Raw genomic sequence first — 16,154 nt, 5'->3', positions numbered from 1 at the left:
GTCCTGGCCTTGCTGGGCCTCTCACCACTGTGCAGGGCGGGCGTGGCGTTCGCAGGATCCGGAACTTACAGACAGGCCACGGGGCACCGAACCCAGGTTTTCTCCCTGGGGTGGCTTTTTCTCTCTCTTCCTTCTCTGGGAAACTCCTGTTGGCCTGTCCAGACCCAGCCAGATGCCCGTCTTCAGCCATGGCTCCCGCTTCCTCGCGGAACAGGAGTGTTGCTGCCCCTGAACCCTGAGATTCTCTGCCAGTCGCCGTCTTCACTGCGTTAGGGGTATTGATGCATCTTATTTCCCCAGCGTGGCTCTGAGTGCCTTGAGGCAAAGGGCTGTTCTTGTCGTCTCTGTACCCAGCTAGGACCCGGCACAGTCGTCCCAGAATGTGGACCGCCTGCCGACTGTGCTCGAGGAACCGGAATACAGCAACGAGTGGGCCAAGGAGAGTTGCCCGCCTGCCCCCAGGGAGCCCGCAGCCACTGAAATCTCTGCGTGTGACCTTGTGACCTCTGTTCCACAAATGCCTTCTGAGGGTCAGGCTCCACGCGGCCTCCCTCAGACCTGGGGGACGTTATGTTTCAAGGAAGGGTCTCGGACATCTTGAGCAGTAGATCAGGGCTGTTTACCCGCTGGCCCCTCCAAACACAGCAGAGCCCAGTCCTCTGGCTGGGGAGGTTGTAGGTGTCGCTGCGTGGGTGTGGATGGGGTTAGAACTGAAATAGACCATGGGTTTACTCGGGGCAGGGAAGGTGACCTGCTTGGCTAGTGCAATCACGGGTCACACACAATCAGAGGGACATGGCCAGCTTCAGAGTCCTCCACAGAAGGGCTGGGTTTTCGAGGCAGACGGGGGCCTGACAAGATGCAATCAGACTACAAAATAATTGGCTTTAATTCTAGGCCTTGCCTCCTGTGCCCTCCCATGGCCGTCTCCCAGGTCCAGGACTCCCTTTTGAGTTTTAGAAGCAGTGACAGATGCATAGGTGTCTTTCCAAGGCCACTTGGCTGAGGCGGGGCCCAGCCTCGAGAAAGACAAAGAGCCGGGAGGCTGGAGAGAAGGGCGTCTTGGGGTCTGGAAACCTGTGGAGTGACAGCTATCAGAGGATCCTCTCCCCGCTCCCTCCAACACACTCGCCCCCCAGATGCCAAGGCCGCTGGAAACCGCAGAAAAAGGGTGTCAGAAGGGGGACACCAGTGTCCCCAACAGCTCGTCCTGTGATCACCGAAAGGATTGTTCCTGGCCTGGCTTGGCCACTGACCCTGCTGGCAAATCACTACCCTTTCTTGGGCCTCAGTTTCCCCATGAGGAACATGAGAGGCTTGGACTGGATCGTCTTAAATGATCTTTCGGGTTTTGTAGGAAAGGCTCTGGTGTCAGACACGTGATTTTACAACAAAGGAAACTTGAGAGGTGGGGTCTGTGTGGTGGGAAGAGATGTGGGGGTTTCAGAGCCACATGCTCCTGCGTTCCCAGCCTGGCCCTACCCCTGATCAGCTCTTTAACGTTGGGCGAGTTACTGACCTCCCTGAGGCTGGGCTTCTGTGCAGAAAGAGTGGTGTGCCCTCCTCCCTCGGGAAGAGGCTACAACGAGATATGGCAGGGAAGCCCAGAGCCCAGGCCTGAGGCGGAGAGAGCCTACAGTCATGTGGGCGATGGGGTGGTGTCTGGACATGCCGACACTTTGACAGGTGCCCTTGAGCCCAGGTGGAGGGGCACCAGGTTGGAGAGGCCACTCTGAGCAGGGCACTCCCAGGAAGGAAGATACGTGGAGATGGATCCGTCCAGAGGTTGCTGGCTCATCCTGGAACAGGGTGGCAGGAACAGCCAGATAACCCTAAAGTGCCATGGGGTCAGCTGGCTAGGGCTCTGCCTGCCCTGCTATTCCGGGGCTCTGAGCCTCCATGCAGCCCATGTGGGTGGATCCAGGTGGGTCCTGGGACTGTGGGTGAGTCCCGGGGCTCCCAGCCTGCGCCCAGCCCCTGCTTGCACAGTGTACAGCCCGGGTGGCGGGGCTGGGCGAACATGCTCTCCATCCCTTTCCAGTGCGTCGGTCCAAGGCAGCGGACGAGGAGCGGAGCCGCCGTGCCCAGCGCGCCCGGGACGAATACCGGCGCCACTCGCTGCGCGCCATCCAGAAGGGCACGGTCGCCGGCCTCAGCTCCATGTTCCGAGAGCTCGGCCAGAGCCACGAGCAGGAGGCCAGACTCTGCCACCACCTGTCAGGGCCTGGTCCGCCGGGACCCCTCGCCGTGCCTGCCAGGTGGGTTGGGGGCTCCGCGTCGGGGGCGGGGGCTCGCAGCGCGGAAATCCTGTTCGACTCTGCCACCGAATTACGGTGCAATTTGGGGCTAGTCGTCCGCTCTGCGGGCCCCAGCATCCCAGTCTGTGTAACCGGCAGCAGCGGGAGGGGAGGAGTCCGGATGGGAGGTCTCTGACTCTGGAGTGGGGCGTCCTAACCTTTTTGGGGTCTAGGATTCCTTTGAAAATCTAAACAAAGCTTTGCGCGCTCTTCCCTCCAAAGTGTGCGTACATAAATACTCCAAGATGTTTGCGTATACTTTCAAGCGCTTAAAGGTCCGCAAGACCCCAGGTGAAGAGCTTGTGATGTAAGACCTCAGGGGGGTTAAATAGGGCCTGCAGCCTGGAAAGCAGGGCCGGCCGCGGTTTGTACCCACGGGGGTCTGATGCGTCCCGGGTTCTGAGAACGGGTGTGCCGATGAGCGTGGGTCGGTGCAGGAGGGTCCCACACACAGCGAGTCTCCAGAGGGGTTTGGCGAGGGCGCTCAAGTGACCGCCCATGGTTGCGAGGACAGAGGTCAAGAGGTAGCCTGGAGCCTCTCCATCTTCCGCCTGGGCCCGCCCTGGGCCAGCCCCAAGGTTGGTCCCCCGCTCCTACATGCACCATGGTTGTGAGCAGCTGCGGCCCCAGGGAGGGCTGGACCAAGAGCCAGCCTGCTCCCTGGCCGTGGTTAATCCGCAGGACGTCCCTCCATCCCCAGATAATGGAAGGCTGTCAGAGTTTTGTGGGATTTGGGATTATTCATAACCCCGTTCTCCTCCCCTTCTCCCTCCCCTGCCGTTTTGGGCATGCTGACTACATCTGCATTTCTTCCTTTCCTCCCGCCCTCCCTCCCTTGTCATTTATGCGACTCCCAAAACACATAAAGTGGTTGAAAAGACATATGGAGAAGAGGCTGACTGACATCCTTGCCTCCATCTCCTCTGTTCCCCTCCCCCACAGGAGCCGCCCTTCCTGGTCTGTGCACCCTCCTAGTGCCCTTCTGCAGTTGCCAATGCAAAAAGTTCTATGCCCCTGTTTTTTGTTTTATTTTAGTTTTTTTGCATGAAAGGTAGCATATTATGCACATGGTGCTGCATCTTGATTTTTTCCCATTTAACTGTATTTTGGAGGTCTTTTCATATCAATTCTTAGCTACTTATTTTTACTTGGTTTTCTCATTACAGCTGCATGGTATTCCACTGCAGAGATGTGTCATAATTCATCTATCAAAGACGATACTAATGGACATTGTTGGTGTTTTAAATCTCTGGTTATTACCAATATTGCCCTTAATGAGTAACCTCGTAGACATTAATTTTACACACAGACAATTATCGTCTGTGGGGGAGATTCCCAAAGGTGGGGTCACTGGTCAAGGGTGTGCTAATGGTTATCGTCAACCTGTGGTCCGCAGGGTGGGCCCGGTGAACGCATCACCTTTTAGCCTCGCCCGCAGTGAGTTGTCAGATAATGTCTCAGTGGAGGTTTAAATTTGTTTTTCTACTTGTGAGTGGGCAAAGGGTTTGTACATATTTAGGAGCCATTGTTGTTTCCTTGTCTGTTCATGCCCCTCCCTGCTTTGTCACTGTGCCTTTGGTCTTTTCCTCATCCATTCCCAGGAAGTCCTGAGATATTAGGGACGAGGACCTTTTTGTTTGTGATAAGCTTTTTTCTCAGTTTCTCATTTGTCTTTTGACGTTTGCCGTGAAGGTTTCTGTCGCCTGGGAATTCTTGACTTCTGTGAGGTCGGATTCTATGTTTCCTGGATTTGAGGATTTAGAAAACCTTCCTCCCCTCCTGCTGTTTTTAAGGAAACAGATGGTTTGTCCTTCAGGCCCCGGGTGTGTGAACCATGGGACCCCCTGGCTCCAGGCTGCTGCATGCAGTGGTCAGAAGGGGAGCCGTGGCCGCCACCCTGAGCCGGGGGGACCCGGGGCCGTGAGATCCAGGTCCCGGGAGAGGCCGAGCCTCAGCCTCGCTCCTGTGGCTGCCCCGTGGGCCTGCCTTCAGCGCTGCGGACACGGCTTGTCGAAGGGACGGGCTTCCAGGCCCAGGAGCGAGGCTTCTGGCCCGGTGGCCCTGTGGAGCATCCCGTCCTGGCATTTATGTTCTGGTGAATCAGATTCTCTGCTTAGAAATGGAGAGAGAAGAGTGAACGAGTTTCCTTTGCTCTTATTTCTAACCTTCTCTTGCCTCCTAAGGAGAATGAGTCCTAGAAACTGGCGGATCCGCCCCCCCTACCCCCAGCACAGTTATTTATTGGGGAAGCGAGTAAGAAGGCAGAGGCCAGGCAGCTGTCCTGTGCTGCCTGATAAAGAGGAACGGCATCTGGGGTTACTGAGAAGGGCCGGTCCCTCAGGGCGGACACGCAGGAGCAGGGCTGGAGGGAGGGCGTGAGGGGAGCCCAGAGGCGGCAGCAGGAAAGGGGACGTTTGAGAACCGACTCCCGCGATGATGGCTGTGAGCCATGTGGTGGGACCTCACCTGCTGTCTTTCTCGTGACATCCTTTCTAAAATTCACACCCTCCACTGCTCTGTGTGTGTGAGTGGGTTTGTTTTAAGGCAGTAGAAATATGAACTCGTTCGGGGGTTTGCAAGGAAGTGGCAGCTGAGGTTTATTTTATGGAAAACGGTGACAACAGTGGGGGTGCTAAATGCCAGTGCTCCAGGGGCAGATACAGCGGCAAAGTGAGAGCTTACCAGATTTCTCTCACTCGGTGGGGAAAACGGAGAGGCTGTGGTTGTTGGAGCTGGGTCAAAGGCCTGTCCTCAGATGCTGTATTTTTTTGTAGTTTGACCATAAATGGACGCAGTGTGATCTCGTCGTTGTCGTTAGTGCCATCAAGTCAATTCCAGCTCCTGGAGGCCTGTGGACAGCAGAGTGGGGATCTCTCTGGTCTTTTGTGCCATCTGCTCCCCTTGTGTCGCTCTATCATGCAGGGCTCTCTGCTATTCACAGGGTTTTCATGCCCATTTTCTTCGGAAGTGGGTGGCCAGGTCCTTCTTCCTGGTCTGTCTCAGGCTGGAAGCTCCACTGAAGCCCGTCCCCATGGGGGACCTGCTGGAATGTGAAATCCCGGTGGCAGAACTTCCATCATCACAGTGACATGCAGCCGCCACAGTGTGACAGCGGACAGACGGGGATAGTTCCTTGATCGGGAGGCCAGGCCGTGGTGTGAGAGCCAAGTCTTAACTGCTGGGCCCAGGGCTGGAGGCAGCATGCTCGCTGCATGTCAGCTCAACACGTGGTTGGCGTGTGCCTGGCGTGTCCTGTGCTGTGCTTCGTGCTAGTGTGCAAAGTGCCTTCAAGTTCCTGGACTCAGCGAATTCTCTCCACAGGAGCCAGTGTGGGCATCCTGGGTGTTCAATCTCACCGTGGCCTTCTCCCTCCTCCCTGCTCCCTCCTCCTGCCTCCTCCTCCCCCTCTCCCCTCCTCTCCCTTCCTCCTCCTCTCCCTCCCTCCTCCCTCTTCCCACCTCTTTCTCCTCCTCCCCTCCCCCCTCCTCCCCCTCCTCCTCCCCCTCCCTCCTCCCCTCCTCCCTCCTCCCCCTGCCTCCTGTTCCCCCTCCCTCCTCCCCTCCTCCCTCCTCCTCCCCTTCCTTCTCCTCCTTCCTCCTCCTCCCTTCTCCTCCCTCCTCCTCCCTCCTCCTCCCTTCTTTCTTCCTTCTTCCCTTCTTTCTACCTTCCTCCCTCCTCCTCACTCCTCCTCCTTCCTCCCCTTCCTTCCTCCCCCTCCTTCCTCCCCTCCTCCTCCTCCCTCCTCCCCTCCTTCTTCCTCCCCTCTCTCCCCCTCTTCCTCCCTCCTCCTCCCTCTTCCTACCCTCCTTCTTTCCTCCTCCACTTCTCCACTCCTCCCTTCCTCCTCCTCATCCCCTCCCCCTCCCTCCTCCCTCCCCGATGCTCCCCCTCCCCTCTCTCTTCTCAGCAGGGCCTGGGAGCGCCCCCTGCGTCCTGTGTCCAGAGCAGCCATCGTCCGCTGGTTTAAGGAGGAGCAGCTGCCTCGCCGAGCTGGCTTCGAGAGGAGCACCAAAGCCATTGCCCCCTGGTTCCACGGTAGGACTGCCTTCAGGGCCCCCAGGGCAGATAACTCCCACGTCCCTGCATCTCTCTGGGGCTGGGAGGAGGTCCTGAAGGCCTTCTGTCATTGGGGACTTGAGCCTCTGCTCAGTCCGCTCTGCCCCCAAGCCTGGCCCGTCCCCCAGCATTGGGACTCGGCTGTCCTGGCTCGCCTGGTGAGGGGAGTGGGGAGAGGTCCCGCGTCTGTCCTTTGTTTGCTGCTGAGGGTGCTGAGTTCTCGGCACAAGTGTGGATTTCTGGGGGGCACACGCTGAAACACCAAGTGACCTTTACTGAGGCCTAGAGACCGGGGCACGACGTCTCTGGGCAGAGTCTGGGAGTGGGCTCACTCCACATCCCGAATGGTGCTCCGCTCCCTCTGCCGGGTGGGACGAGCCTGCCTCTCGCCCCGCAGCCTCCTTGGCCGTCTGGGGCTCCTCAGAGGCGTCTTCTCTGTGCTCACAAGACAGTGAGCTGTCGTGGACCCTGACCTCCCGGTGGGCAGGGCACCCCGTGGTCTGGGCCTGTGCCCCAGATGCTGGCCGTGGGCCGGCGCACAGCAGGCTCTGAGCAGACGCCTGTCGGTTAGGTGACAGAATGGCTGACCAAAGAGGCCGGAGGCGTCTACACAGAACCCTGGAGCCCGGAGGCTCCTGGAGTCTCTGATCTCGTCATTTCACAGACAAGAGAACAGGCCTGGGAGGGGCGGGTGGTTCACAGAAGGTCACAGGAGACTCATAGGGTCGAGTTCAGGAGTACATCTCAAGCCTCAGGGCCCCAGTCCAGCCATCCGACCGCCTCGAGGCCTCAGACATGGAGGCAGGATGCGGCTTCAGTTGAGACTTGCTCTGGAGAGAGAGGACTAGTTTCCCTCCTGCCCGCTGCCGCCCCCACTGTGGCCTGCACTTCCCCTGGCCGTGTTCGCTGCCCACCTGCTTCCTGGCCAGTGTGTTCGCACTTGCACCCGGATGGAGAGGTGAACCCGGTGTCGCGGTGGCCAGAGAGGGAGGCGTTCGCAGGCGAGCTCTGGGCACGACTCCAGCTCTGGGAGAGGCAGCTGGAAGGGTTAGAGGAAATTGTGCCACGGCGAGCACGACTGTGTGCACCCGCATCCCCGCCTGCAGGAGCCCGGAGAGTTTGTCGGCTGTGAAGCACAGGCATATCCAGATGGGTGGCTGCGATGTGGCCCTGTGAAGGGACTGCCCGAGGCCCCAAAGGTGATGGCAGCACCCAGTCCAGGCTGCAGAAGTGTCCTCGTTGGTCTCTCTCTTTCACTGGCCCCTCTACAGTCCATCCACAGCTCTGGCTTTGCCCTGTTCCTCCAATGGGCCATTTCCTTCTCCACCCCAGGCCCTTTGCACTTGCTGTTGCTCTGCTCACTGTTTCCCTTGCTTTGTGCATGGCTGACACGTTCTCATTTCTCATCTCAAGTGTCCCCTCCTTGGAGAGGCCTTCCATGGACCCTTCACCTTCTCCAGTTTCTCTCAGTTCGCCCTGCTCATTTCCTTAAAGCTGCTTACCTAGTGGGTATTCATCTTGCAATTTGCTTATTGTCTGTTCCCCTTCCTGCGTGTAAGCCTGCAAAGCTGAGGACCTGGTCCGTCTTCCCTGGTACCTGCCATTGTAAGCATCCCTGGGGACCACGGATGACGGTGGGAGTGCAGTGCAGTGTCAGAGGGGGACAGACGCCGCTCTCTCCAGTCTTGAAGAGCAGCCTCGCTTCTCTGCCCTGGGCCCTGGTGGTGTGTGAGTCCCCATGGGGCCTGATGGGGAGGTTAAGCTGGGAGCAGCCAGGAAGCCCAGTGCCCCAGGCGAGGTCAGGCTTGCGTTCGCGGTCGGCTCTGGGCTCCTCGGGGCTGAGGCTCAGGCATCCCACGTTCAGCCCTCCCGTCTGCTGCTGACCCGCCTGGGGTGGGGCGCAGAAGCACATCCGAGACCCTCGCCGTCTTTCTCCGTGGCCCCTGTTGCTGAGCTCTCCAGCTCAGTTACCCTCGCCGCCGACGTATCGGTCCGATTACGCCTGATTGTGCCGCGGTGACGAGTGACCCAAAGTCTCAGTGACTTCCGCCAGCCGAGCCTCATTTCTTACCCGTGTTGATGCCCACTGGGCGTTGGCTGTGGCCTTCTATCCGGCCCTCAGGCTGAGGGGCTGTTTCTGTTGGAAACTCTGATCGTCCCATGATGGACTGAAAGGTGGCCTGGCCAGTCATGTGTTGGCTCCTGAGGTTCTGTCTGGAGCCGGCACCTGCCGCTGTCGCTCCTGTCTCTTGGGCCGGCCTGGCATCTGGGGTGTTGACGGTTTCATTGATGACAGAGTCTGTTGTGACCACTGTCCACTTCTGGGGCCCTTCCCTCTCTCCGGCCTCCGAATATCTGACAGAAGGATGGGGTGGCCCTTTAGGGCTCAGAAGGAAGACAGCTGGCCTTTGCGGGTGACGGAGCCACGTGCCTGGAGCTGGTCTTGGGATCTCCTGTCCTGGAGCCCCTGGGAGCTTCCGTGGGAACTGCTGACTTCCTTTCTGTTTCACGTGTCCTCGTCGTGGGAGCACGGCGCCAGCATCTCCGGCGTCTGCGTGGCGGTGGGGGTAGCCGGGATGCTGGTCGCTCCACGGGGCTTGTGGCAGCCAGAGGAGAAGGCAGGACGGAGATGCTCAAACTCGTCTTTAGCTTTGTTTTCTACAATTTTGTGTTGTCACAGGACAGACAGAACAGTGATTTCATTCTCGTGGCTTATATAACTGACTTCGCATTCTTCTGACAGTTCTGCTGTAAAGCGGTCATGTTGCTCATCCCCAGCCTGGAGCTAGTCAGTGACAAAGTTTTCATTGATCTGTGACAGAATGAAAGAACAAAACTCACATCTGGAGGGTGACCGAACTCTTCTTTGCTTGCAAAGGACTGCGTGGTTCTAAGATGATCTTCTTTCCTTGGTTTCAGTGTTAAAATGTCCTATCTTTTATGAATTGATGGTAATTGTAGGCAGTAGGTTTTTTTTTTTTTTTTTTGGTGAGGAAGATTGGCCCCGAGCTAACTTCCATTGCCAATCCTCCTCTTCTTTTCCTTGAGGAAGATTGTCCCTGAGCTGACCTCTGTGCCCGTCTTCCTCTACTCTGTATGCGGGATCCCTCCACTGCATGGCCAACAAGTACAGTAGGTCCACACCCAGGATCTGAATCCACAAACCCAGGCTGCCAAAGTGGAGCGTGCAGAACTTGAACCACGGGCCACGGGGCTGGCTTCCAGCAGTGGTATTTTTGTATGTTGCCTTTGCTCAGAAAAGCAAAAAGGTGGCAGCCCCAAGTTGGTTTCCACACTCTTCAGAGTTAACTTCGCTCATATGTAAGGTCCCAAAGTCTGGACCAAAGACTGGTAGGGTCCAGCTTGTCTCCCAGTGTGGGAATTCCCGACAGAATCCCAGATAGGACGCCCCCGTCCTAGTACACAGAGGGAGGCTGCTGCCCCGCAGGCTGCCTGCACCATCTGAATGTCAGGGCAGCCCTGCTGTGGCCGGGCTGGGGGCCCTTCTCTCCGCTGGTCTTGCTGGGCATCTCACTGGGGCAGCTCTGCCCCGTGTCTCTCTCAGGCTCCTCCTGGGACCTGTGGGCTGGCCCCGGCCTGCTCTTCTCCGGGACCAGAGAGCAAGCAGTGCATGCTGGGATCTTGACGTCTCGTCTTCGAACCAGCACACCGTCCCCTCACCTCGTGCCGCTGACCACCATACATCCCCGAGCTGAGGGTGGGGAGCGGAGTCTGCTCCTGTCGTGTGAGGAACCACAAAGCCGTCCATCAGAGGGTGTGAGGAGAGGGCGGGAAGGAGAACTGGAGCCCGTAACGCCACCGATTACAACCCCAATGTGAATCTTTTCTTTCCCAAGTAAGACGTTCCAAGTTGACTAAGCTGGATTTTAGTTGCGGGTTAAAAATGACACAGTACTGTGACTTGTGTTGACTTACCTGCCCGCAGACGCATTTGCGTGTGTTGTGCTATAATCCAAAGAGTGACGTGGACAAGGAGTCTGAAGATGTGGGGCCCCCCTAGGACCCAGCAGCTCTGTGACCTTGGGGGTGTCCTTCATATTCCCCGTCTGGGAGACAGGGGTTAGAACATTGAATTCACAGGATGCTTATGAAAATCATCCCACCAAGGTGCTCTGTCCACCATAACGAGCCACGTCGGTGTCGGTGATGATGTCCCCTGAGTCCATGGTGGGCCACCAGCGACCCCGCCTCCTCTGGGAAGCATTTGGGGAAATGGGCTCAGAGCACAGGGATGGGGGGAAATGGCTTCCCACGGGGACCACGGGCTTCTCCATAAAGTCTCCTCTGTTAAAAAGGGAGAGAAAGCAGTCAAGTCATCCCTCACTCCTCCTTTGTCCGTCGTCAGGTTCCAGGGGCCATAAGGGAGACTTCTGGTTATGCAGAAATTCTCCTGGGAAAAGTACTGCACATAAGCTTGGCTGAGGGAAAAAAGCCTATTTTGGGACTTCAACATGTATCTAAAATTGTTAAGAGCATCCTCTGTCTGAACACTGGCTCAGTCGGAACCCGTTCCTCTTCATGAGCTTTGCTTCCAGAAAACAGTCTCAGCGTGGCCCCGGGGCTGACGGTCTTGGCCACAGCCCGCTGGCTGTCCTGTGTGCGTCCCTAGGGCTTGGTAGGGTCCAGAGCCGTGCAGCCGGTGGTGCGGTTGGTGTTGGTGACCTGTTCCCGTGGGATGCTGCACAGGTGCTGGGAGCGGCTCCCAGGCGTGGCCTCACCTGCGCCTGGGTGGGTGTCATCATCCTGTTTCTCACGAGCATGAAGCGGGGTCTTCGCCGTGGAGGAGGTGCCCCCATCAGTGCAGACAGCACGGTCTACGGAGAGCGCAGCAGCTCGGGGGCTCTCTGTGTGAAGCGAGAGCTTCCAAGTGGCATGGGCGCCGCCTCCTGGCTCCCCAGAGCCGTTTAGAGCAGAGGGATGGTGCTGGTCACAGAGTGGTGAGATTCTAGAAGTCACCCAGCCCTGCAGACTCCTTGCTCTTGACCGCAGTGTGTCCAGATGTGTCCGGAGGATGGGAAGGAAATAGAGGTCATACTGGTTGTTGTTAGCGGTTCCCTGGGGGAATGTCTGTCTGGGACAAGAGGAGCCTTGTGGTGGGATGGTGGGGGCAGAGCCACCTCTTCTCAGGCTCGGGAGTCCTGTCTTGAGGGACTTTATCTTGAGGGAGATTATCAGAGAGGATGGAGCAGGGGCTGGGCTGGGAGTTCTGAAGAAAGGACCTCTTGATGGCTACAGCTCACTGTGGGGCCTTGTAGACGGCCTGTGGGCCCCTGGCTTGGGGAGCGGGCGGCCTTGCTGCTTTCTGCCCTGGCGCCTGCTATGCGGTGTGATTCTGAGGGTGGGTTCTGCCGGCATCATTGCAAGATCCCTGGCCCTGCCCCTGCCGAGCCTCCTGTTTGCCCAGGGGGTCAGGAGCACCTGGAATGCTGGCCGGGGTGTGGGGCTGGCCATGGACTGGGTGCCTGGGAGCCTGTGGGCTGAGGGCCCAGGTGTTCTCTTTAGCCTTGCTCGTTGTTTCTCTGCTGCCGGTGGTGTTTCTGGGCCAGGAGCCAAGGTGCAGGCGGTGGTGAGCCCTCTGGATGGCCTGCCCAGAGTCCTGTGGGCGGGGGGCAGACCCCCGCCCCAGGCTGTCCTGCAAGGAGGCGGCCCCCGGCAAGGTGGGAAGATTGTGCCCCGGGAGGCGGAGGCTGAGTGGTTATGGCCTCTTGGCTCGGCCCGTCTCCTTGCTGCTCTGGGAGGCCGCCTCTTCTCAGAGCTGCACAGAGCAGGAAGGGCCTGGGGGCTGAGCAGGGCTGACCGTGCGTGGAACTTGGCACGATGCTGCTGTGTGGTCTGGCATGTCCGCCTGGCTGTCGCTGTTCAGAGCAGTTTGATGGACACCGTCTCATGGGTACTCTCAGCTGCCTTGAGCCGGGCATGGACAGCCCTTTACAGGAGACCACGTGGAAGCCCAGAGAGCTTGAGAAACCAACCCCTGTTTACACAGCAGTAAGCACGGAGCTGGGGCAAGATGAGGGCTCCTGGCTCCTGGTTTTTGACTCCATTCTGGCGGCTCCTTGAATACACTGCTCTCCAGGGACGGAGACTGGGGCAAAAACATGTCCCCTCTGGATTTACAATCCCCCCAGATGTTCATTTGAACTTCCTTTACACACAGCCTGAGATCTTTATTCTATGTCTCACCCCTCCTCCTCCTGTGATCTTGCAGAGTGGAGCTGCCGCCGTCCCCAGCTGGAGGGAAAGTCTGGGGATGCCCTGTTGCTCTTCGGGACCACTCTCAGGGGCTGGAGTCAGGGGCCAAGGTGCAGAGAGTGAGCCAGCTCAGCCCTGGGCCTTGGCTTCCAGGATCAGGGGGAGGATGCGAGCCCAGGGTGAGGCTTGGGGACCAGCTGAGAAGTGGCAGCCGGAGTGGGGACCTGGCGGTGTGGACTCAGGCACCGAATCCATGTTAAGGAAAGGATGGCTGAAGAAAACGGAGGTGGAGAAATAGCAACAGCCACTGCATTGTGGTGCTATGAGGACTCAGAGCATGATGTTTGCAAAGTGTTTAGAACGTGCCTGGCAAGCAGCGAATGCTCCCATTTGTCGTATGGAATAAGGAACCACGGCCGCCTTTGGGGAGGCACATCAGGCCTGGAAGTATGAAAGTGGCGGCTCCTGCCCTTGGGACACGCCACTGACGTCACTTGGAAGTAAAGAGAAAGGTGACATCAAATGACAGCGCACAAGAGGAAGGTGACACTTATTGAGGTTTCTGTAAAAAAGCACAAGCCTGAACTTTCTTTTGTTAGGAATACGATACTCATCTTGAACGGTGCTTTGAAAGCTGCGAGGGGTACACATAGGTCATTAGGGGCATGACCAGCATCTCGTGATCCGTCACGTCAAGTCCGATGTCTGACTTTCCTCTCCTGGGCAGAATTCGGGAGGGAAAATTTCCACCAGGTCTGATCCCAGATGCAAAAATTCTAAAGAAGAAAAAAGTGGGTCACTTGACCTACTTTCCTCTTAAGTTCCAGCTTAAGCTGTTCCAACTGAGAAATAAAGGAATCTTCTTCCTTCTTTTTTTTAAAAATCGTGCACTGGCTGTAGAGTCTCAGAAAAGGATTGCAAAGAAGAGCGGAGCCATTTTTTGCTTTAGGAAGGCGTGGACTGCAGTGCGTTCCCGAGATGTGAACTCTTTGCTTTCAGCCGTCCCTGGTTCTGCATTTCTGAGCTTAGACCCTCTGTGCCTGGTCTGCCTCCCGCCTGTGGTTGGGATGTTCTTCTGGGTGCTTTGTTTCTGATCCACAGATGTGGGTAGCAAAGATGTGTGGGAAGTTCAGAGGCTGAAGGACCTGGGGATGTGGATTTGATTTCATAGAACTGATTTCTTATTTTCTATCTGGCTTTAAAAAAGCACACAGAATAGCGATCAACAGTGATTTCTGGTGATGCAATGATTTGATATACTTCGGACGGTCCCGTTGTATTTCTGGTGGTTACAGAAGGTTCCTCCTGCCTCCCTAACTCGGGGAAGGTCCCCTCACAGGTTAGAACCTTCTTCAACTCCAGGAAGCTGCCTTTGGGTTTTCCTTGCTCCGGGCCCTGTGCTCTTGGTTTCCCCCATCCAGCCCCAGGCTCATCCCAGCCCTGGCCCCTGGGGCTCCTGCTCAGACCACAGCCCTCGGCCTCATGTGTTCACAGGACTGAGAAGGGAGACTTGAGGCTGGGGGGCACAGCTCTGTCTTCAAACCACTACACGCCCGACCTGTAAGGGCCTCAGGGCCGGGACGCTGGGCAGCTGGTGCCGGCTTTGGTTCAGTCTGATGAACTTTCTAGCAGTTACTTTTCTGAGATGGAATAAAGGACGTCCAGGAGTCGTTAGCACCCGTGGCCGGGGCTGTAAACAGAGGCCAGACAGCCCCTTGTCAGGACGGTGAAGGCCTGGCTTGTCCCGTCTGATGAGGCTTCCATCAGATCACACACTTTCCTCCCCTCCGCTTCCCACCGTGAACCGTTCTTTCGCTGCTTCTCTGAGAAATGAATGTGGTGGCCTTGACATTCACTGGAGGACAAAGTCCGGTCGCAGGAGTAGCTGAGAAGCCTCATCTGGAGATGAGGACTCACGTTAATATTCACGCTTAATTACTGAAAGTTTATCAGACTCAAAGCACCTTCTGTTTAGTAATTACATTCTTTACAGATTCGCCTGCCAGAGTCACTTGCTTACAGGTTTCATTTAAAATAATGATTCTGCTTTTGGCTGTTATGATTCACGCTCCCCCACCAGCCCCCAGGTGCACACCAGGCAGAGCGCGTCCCCTACACAGGGATGCGACAGCCCCTGGCCGCTTCCTGGAGGGGTCAGCCTGGCTTGCGTCTGTGGTCTTGATGTGTGGGACACTATCTGCCCCCTGCAGACAGCAGGGTGGGATCGACATTCCTGCAGCTGTGTTTCAAGCTTGTGTGCAAAGAAAACGTGAAAAAGCAAAGTTCCTTTACTTCTCCACAATTTCTCGGATCTCAAGAATTATCGCCGCCCCCTTCTTCCCCTCCAGGTAGTGGGGATAAAACTCTAGTCCATTTTGTTTAACGTCATCCTATTCAATGGTGCAGTTTTTTCTGTTGACTTGGTCCCTGTAGGGAGACCAGCCTCTAGGCTTTCCTCCCCTCCCTGCTTCTCCCCAAGAGGACCTCTGAGCGTCTGGGGCTTCCCTTTGCTGTGGGAGGTGGTCGTGGGTGGGGCTGCCATATGGATGTGCACACTTTGTCCTGCACAAAGGTGTGTGGCTGAGATCCTGGTCCCCAGCTCTGCTTCCAGGCCTTCTGCTCTGTGTGGGGCTGTGTCCACTGGGAGGTGCACAGAGGCACCGCTGGGACGGTGGCATCCCTGGAGGGGGGCGCCTGACCTTGGACCGCTCCTCAGGGTGGCTGGCCTCACCTGTGGGCCATGCTGGCTTGTATGTTTTAACTGATAATGTATCGAATCTTTGCTTTGTGACAGCTTTGTGTTGAGTAAACGTTGAACTTCAGGGTTTCATTTGTGCCCCACATGGCTCTCTGGAGGGGTAATAGGTATGCAGGGCTCACAGATGCCCGCTCTCCTCCAAGCATCTCACGTACATTGACTTATTTAATTCTTCAACATCACTGTGCACTTGCCTCTGGCACCTGCCCCATTTCACAATGAGGAAGCGGAGCAGAGAAGCGAGGCCACCTGCCCGTGGCTCACTGTTAGTGCATGGGGCGGCAGGATCCCAAGCCTGCTAGTCTGGCTGCATGGTCCACGCTCTCATCCGCGATGCGATGCAGCCATTTTCGTCGCACAGGTGAGGAGCTAGAGGCTCCGAAGGTTGAGTGACTGTCCCGGGGCACATTGTACCCAGGGGGTCAGTGTCTTTCCAGAGGAGGAAGAGGCGGCTCTTCCTCTAGGAGACACCCAGCTGTCTCTGGGGCCTTGCCAGCTGTTTCAGCCGCCATGTCTTAGTCCCAGCTGGGGAGGTGTCTGCTCCTCGAGGCTGGCATCAGCCCCCCACGGAATTCCTGAAGGGGGCTGCTCAGGTCTCCGTACGGCCTGCAGAGTCCTCATGTAGTAAATGGCCTGAAACCGACTTGTCCACATTTGGGATCGTTATGTTGCCTGGGCGGGGCCTCTCGGAGGCAGGATCCTGAGCGAGGCATTTAAATAATTGGTTTGTTGATTGTTGATGTTGAGCTCTTGTTGTGTGCTAGGCACACACGGGCATGTGGTGAATGAAACCAATAATTTCTCTGCCCTTGTGGAAGTTTGCAAGTAAC

General features: G+C 57.0%; 1 protein-coding gene across 2 annotated transcripts in view; it reads left to right on the top strand.

Annotated features, from left to right (window-relative positions):
* Nucleotides 1–16,154, top strand: part of SH2D4B (SH2 domain containing 4B) — a 74,356-nt gene that overhangs the window by 40,626 nt on the left and 17,576 nt on the right. The window contains exons 4-5 of one of the 2 annotated variants that reach the window (XM_023648921.2): nt 2,042–2,258; nt 6,208–6,332. In XM_023648921.2, the coding sequence (XP_023504689.1) occupies nt 2,042–2,258; nt 6,208–6,332 (342 nt within the window). Of the gene's footprint in view, nt 1–2,041; nt 2,259–6,204; nt 6,333–16,154 lie in introns of both variants that reach the window. The other variant, XM_023648914.2, reaches the window with a different exon arrangement.

Source organism: Equus caballus, chromosome 1, assembly GCF_041296265.1.
Source record: "Equus caballus isolate H_3958 breed thoroughbred chromosome 1, TB-T2T, whole genome shotgun sequence".
NCBI classification, from domain to species: domain Eukaryota; kingdom Metazoa; phylum Chordata; class Mammalia; order Perissodactyla; family Equidae; genus Equus; species Equus caballus.
Note: the sequence above shows the minus strand (reverse complement) of the source record. Positions and strands in the feature narration are given on the sequence as shown.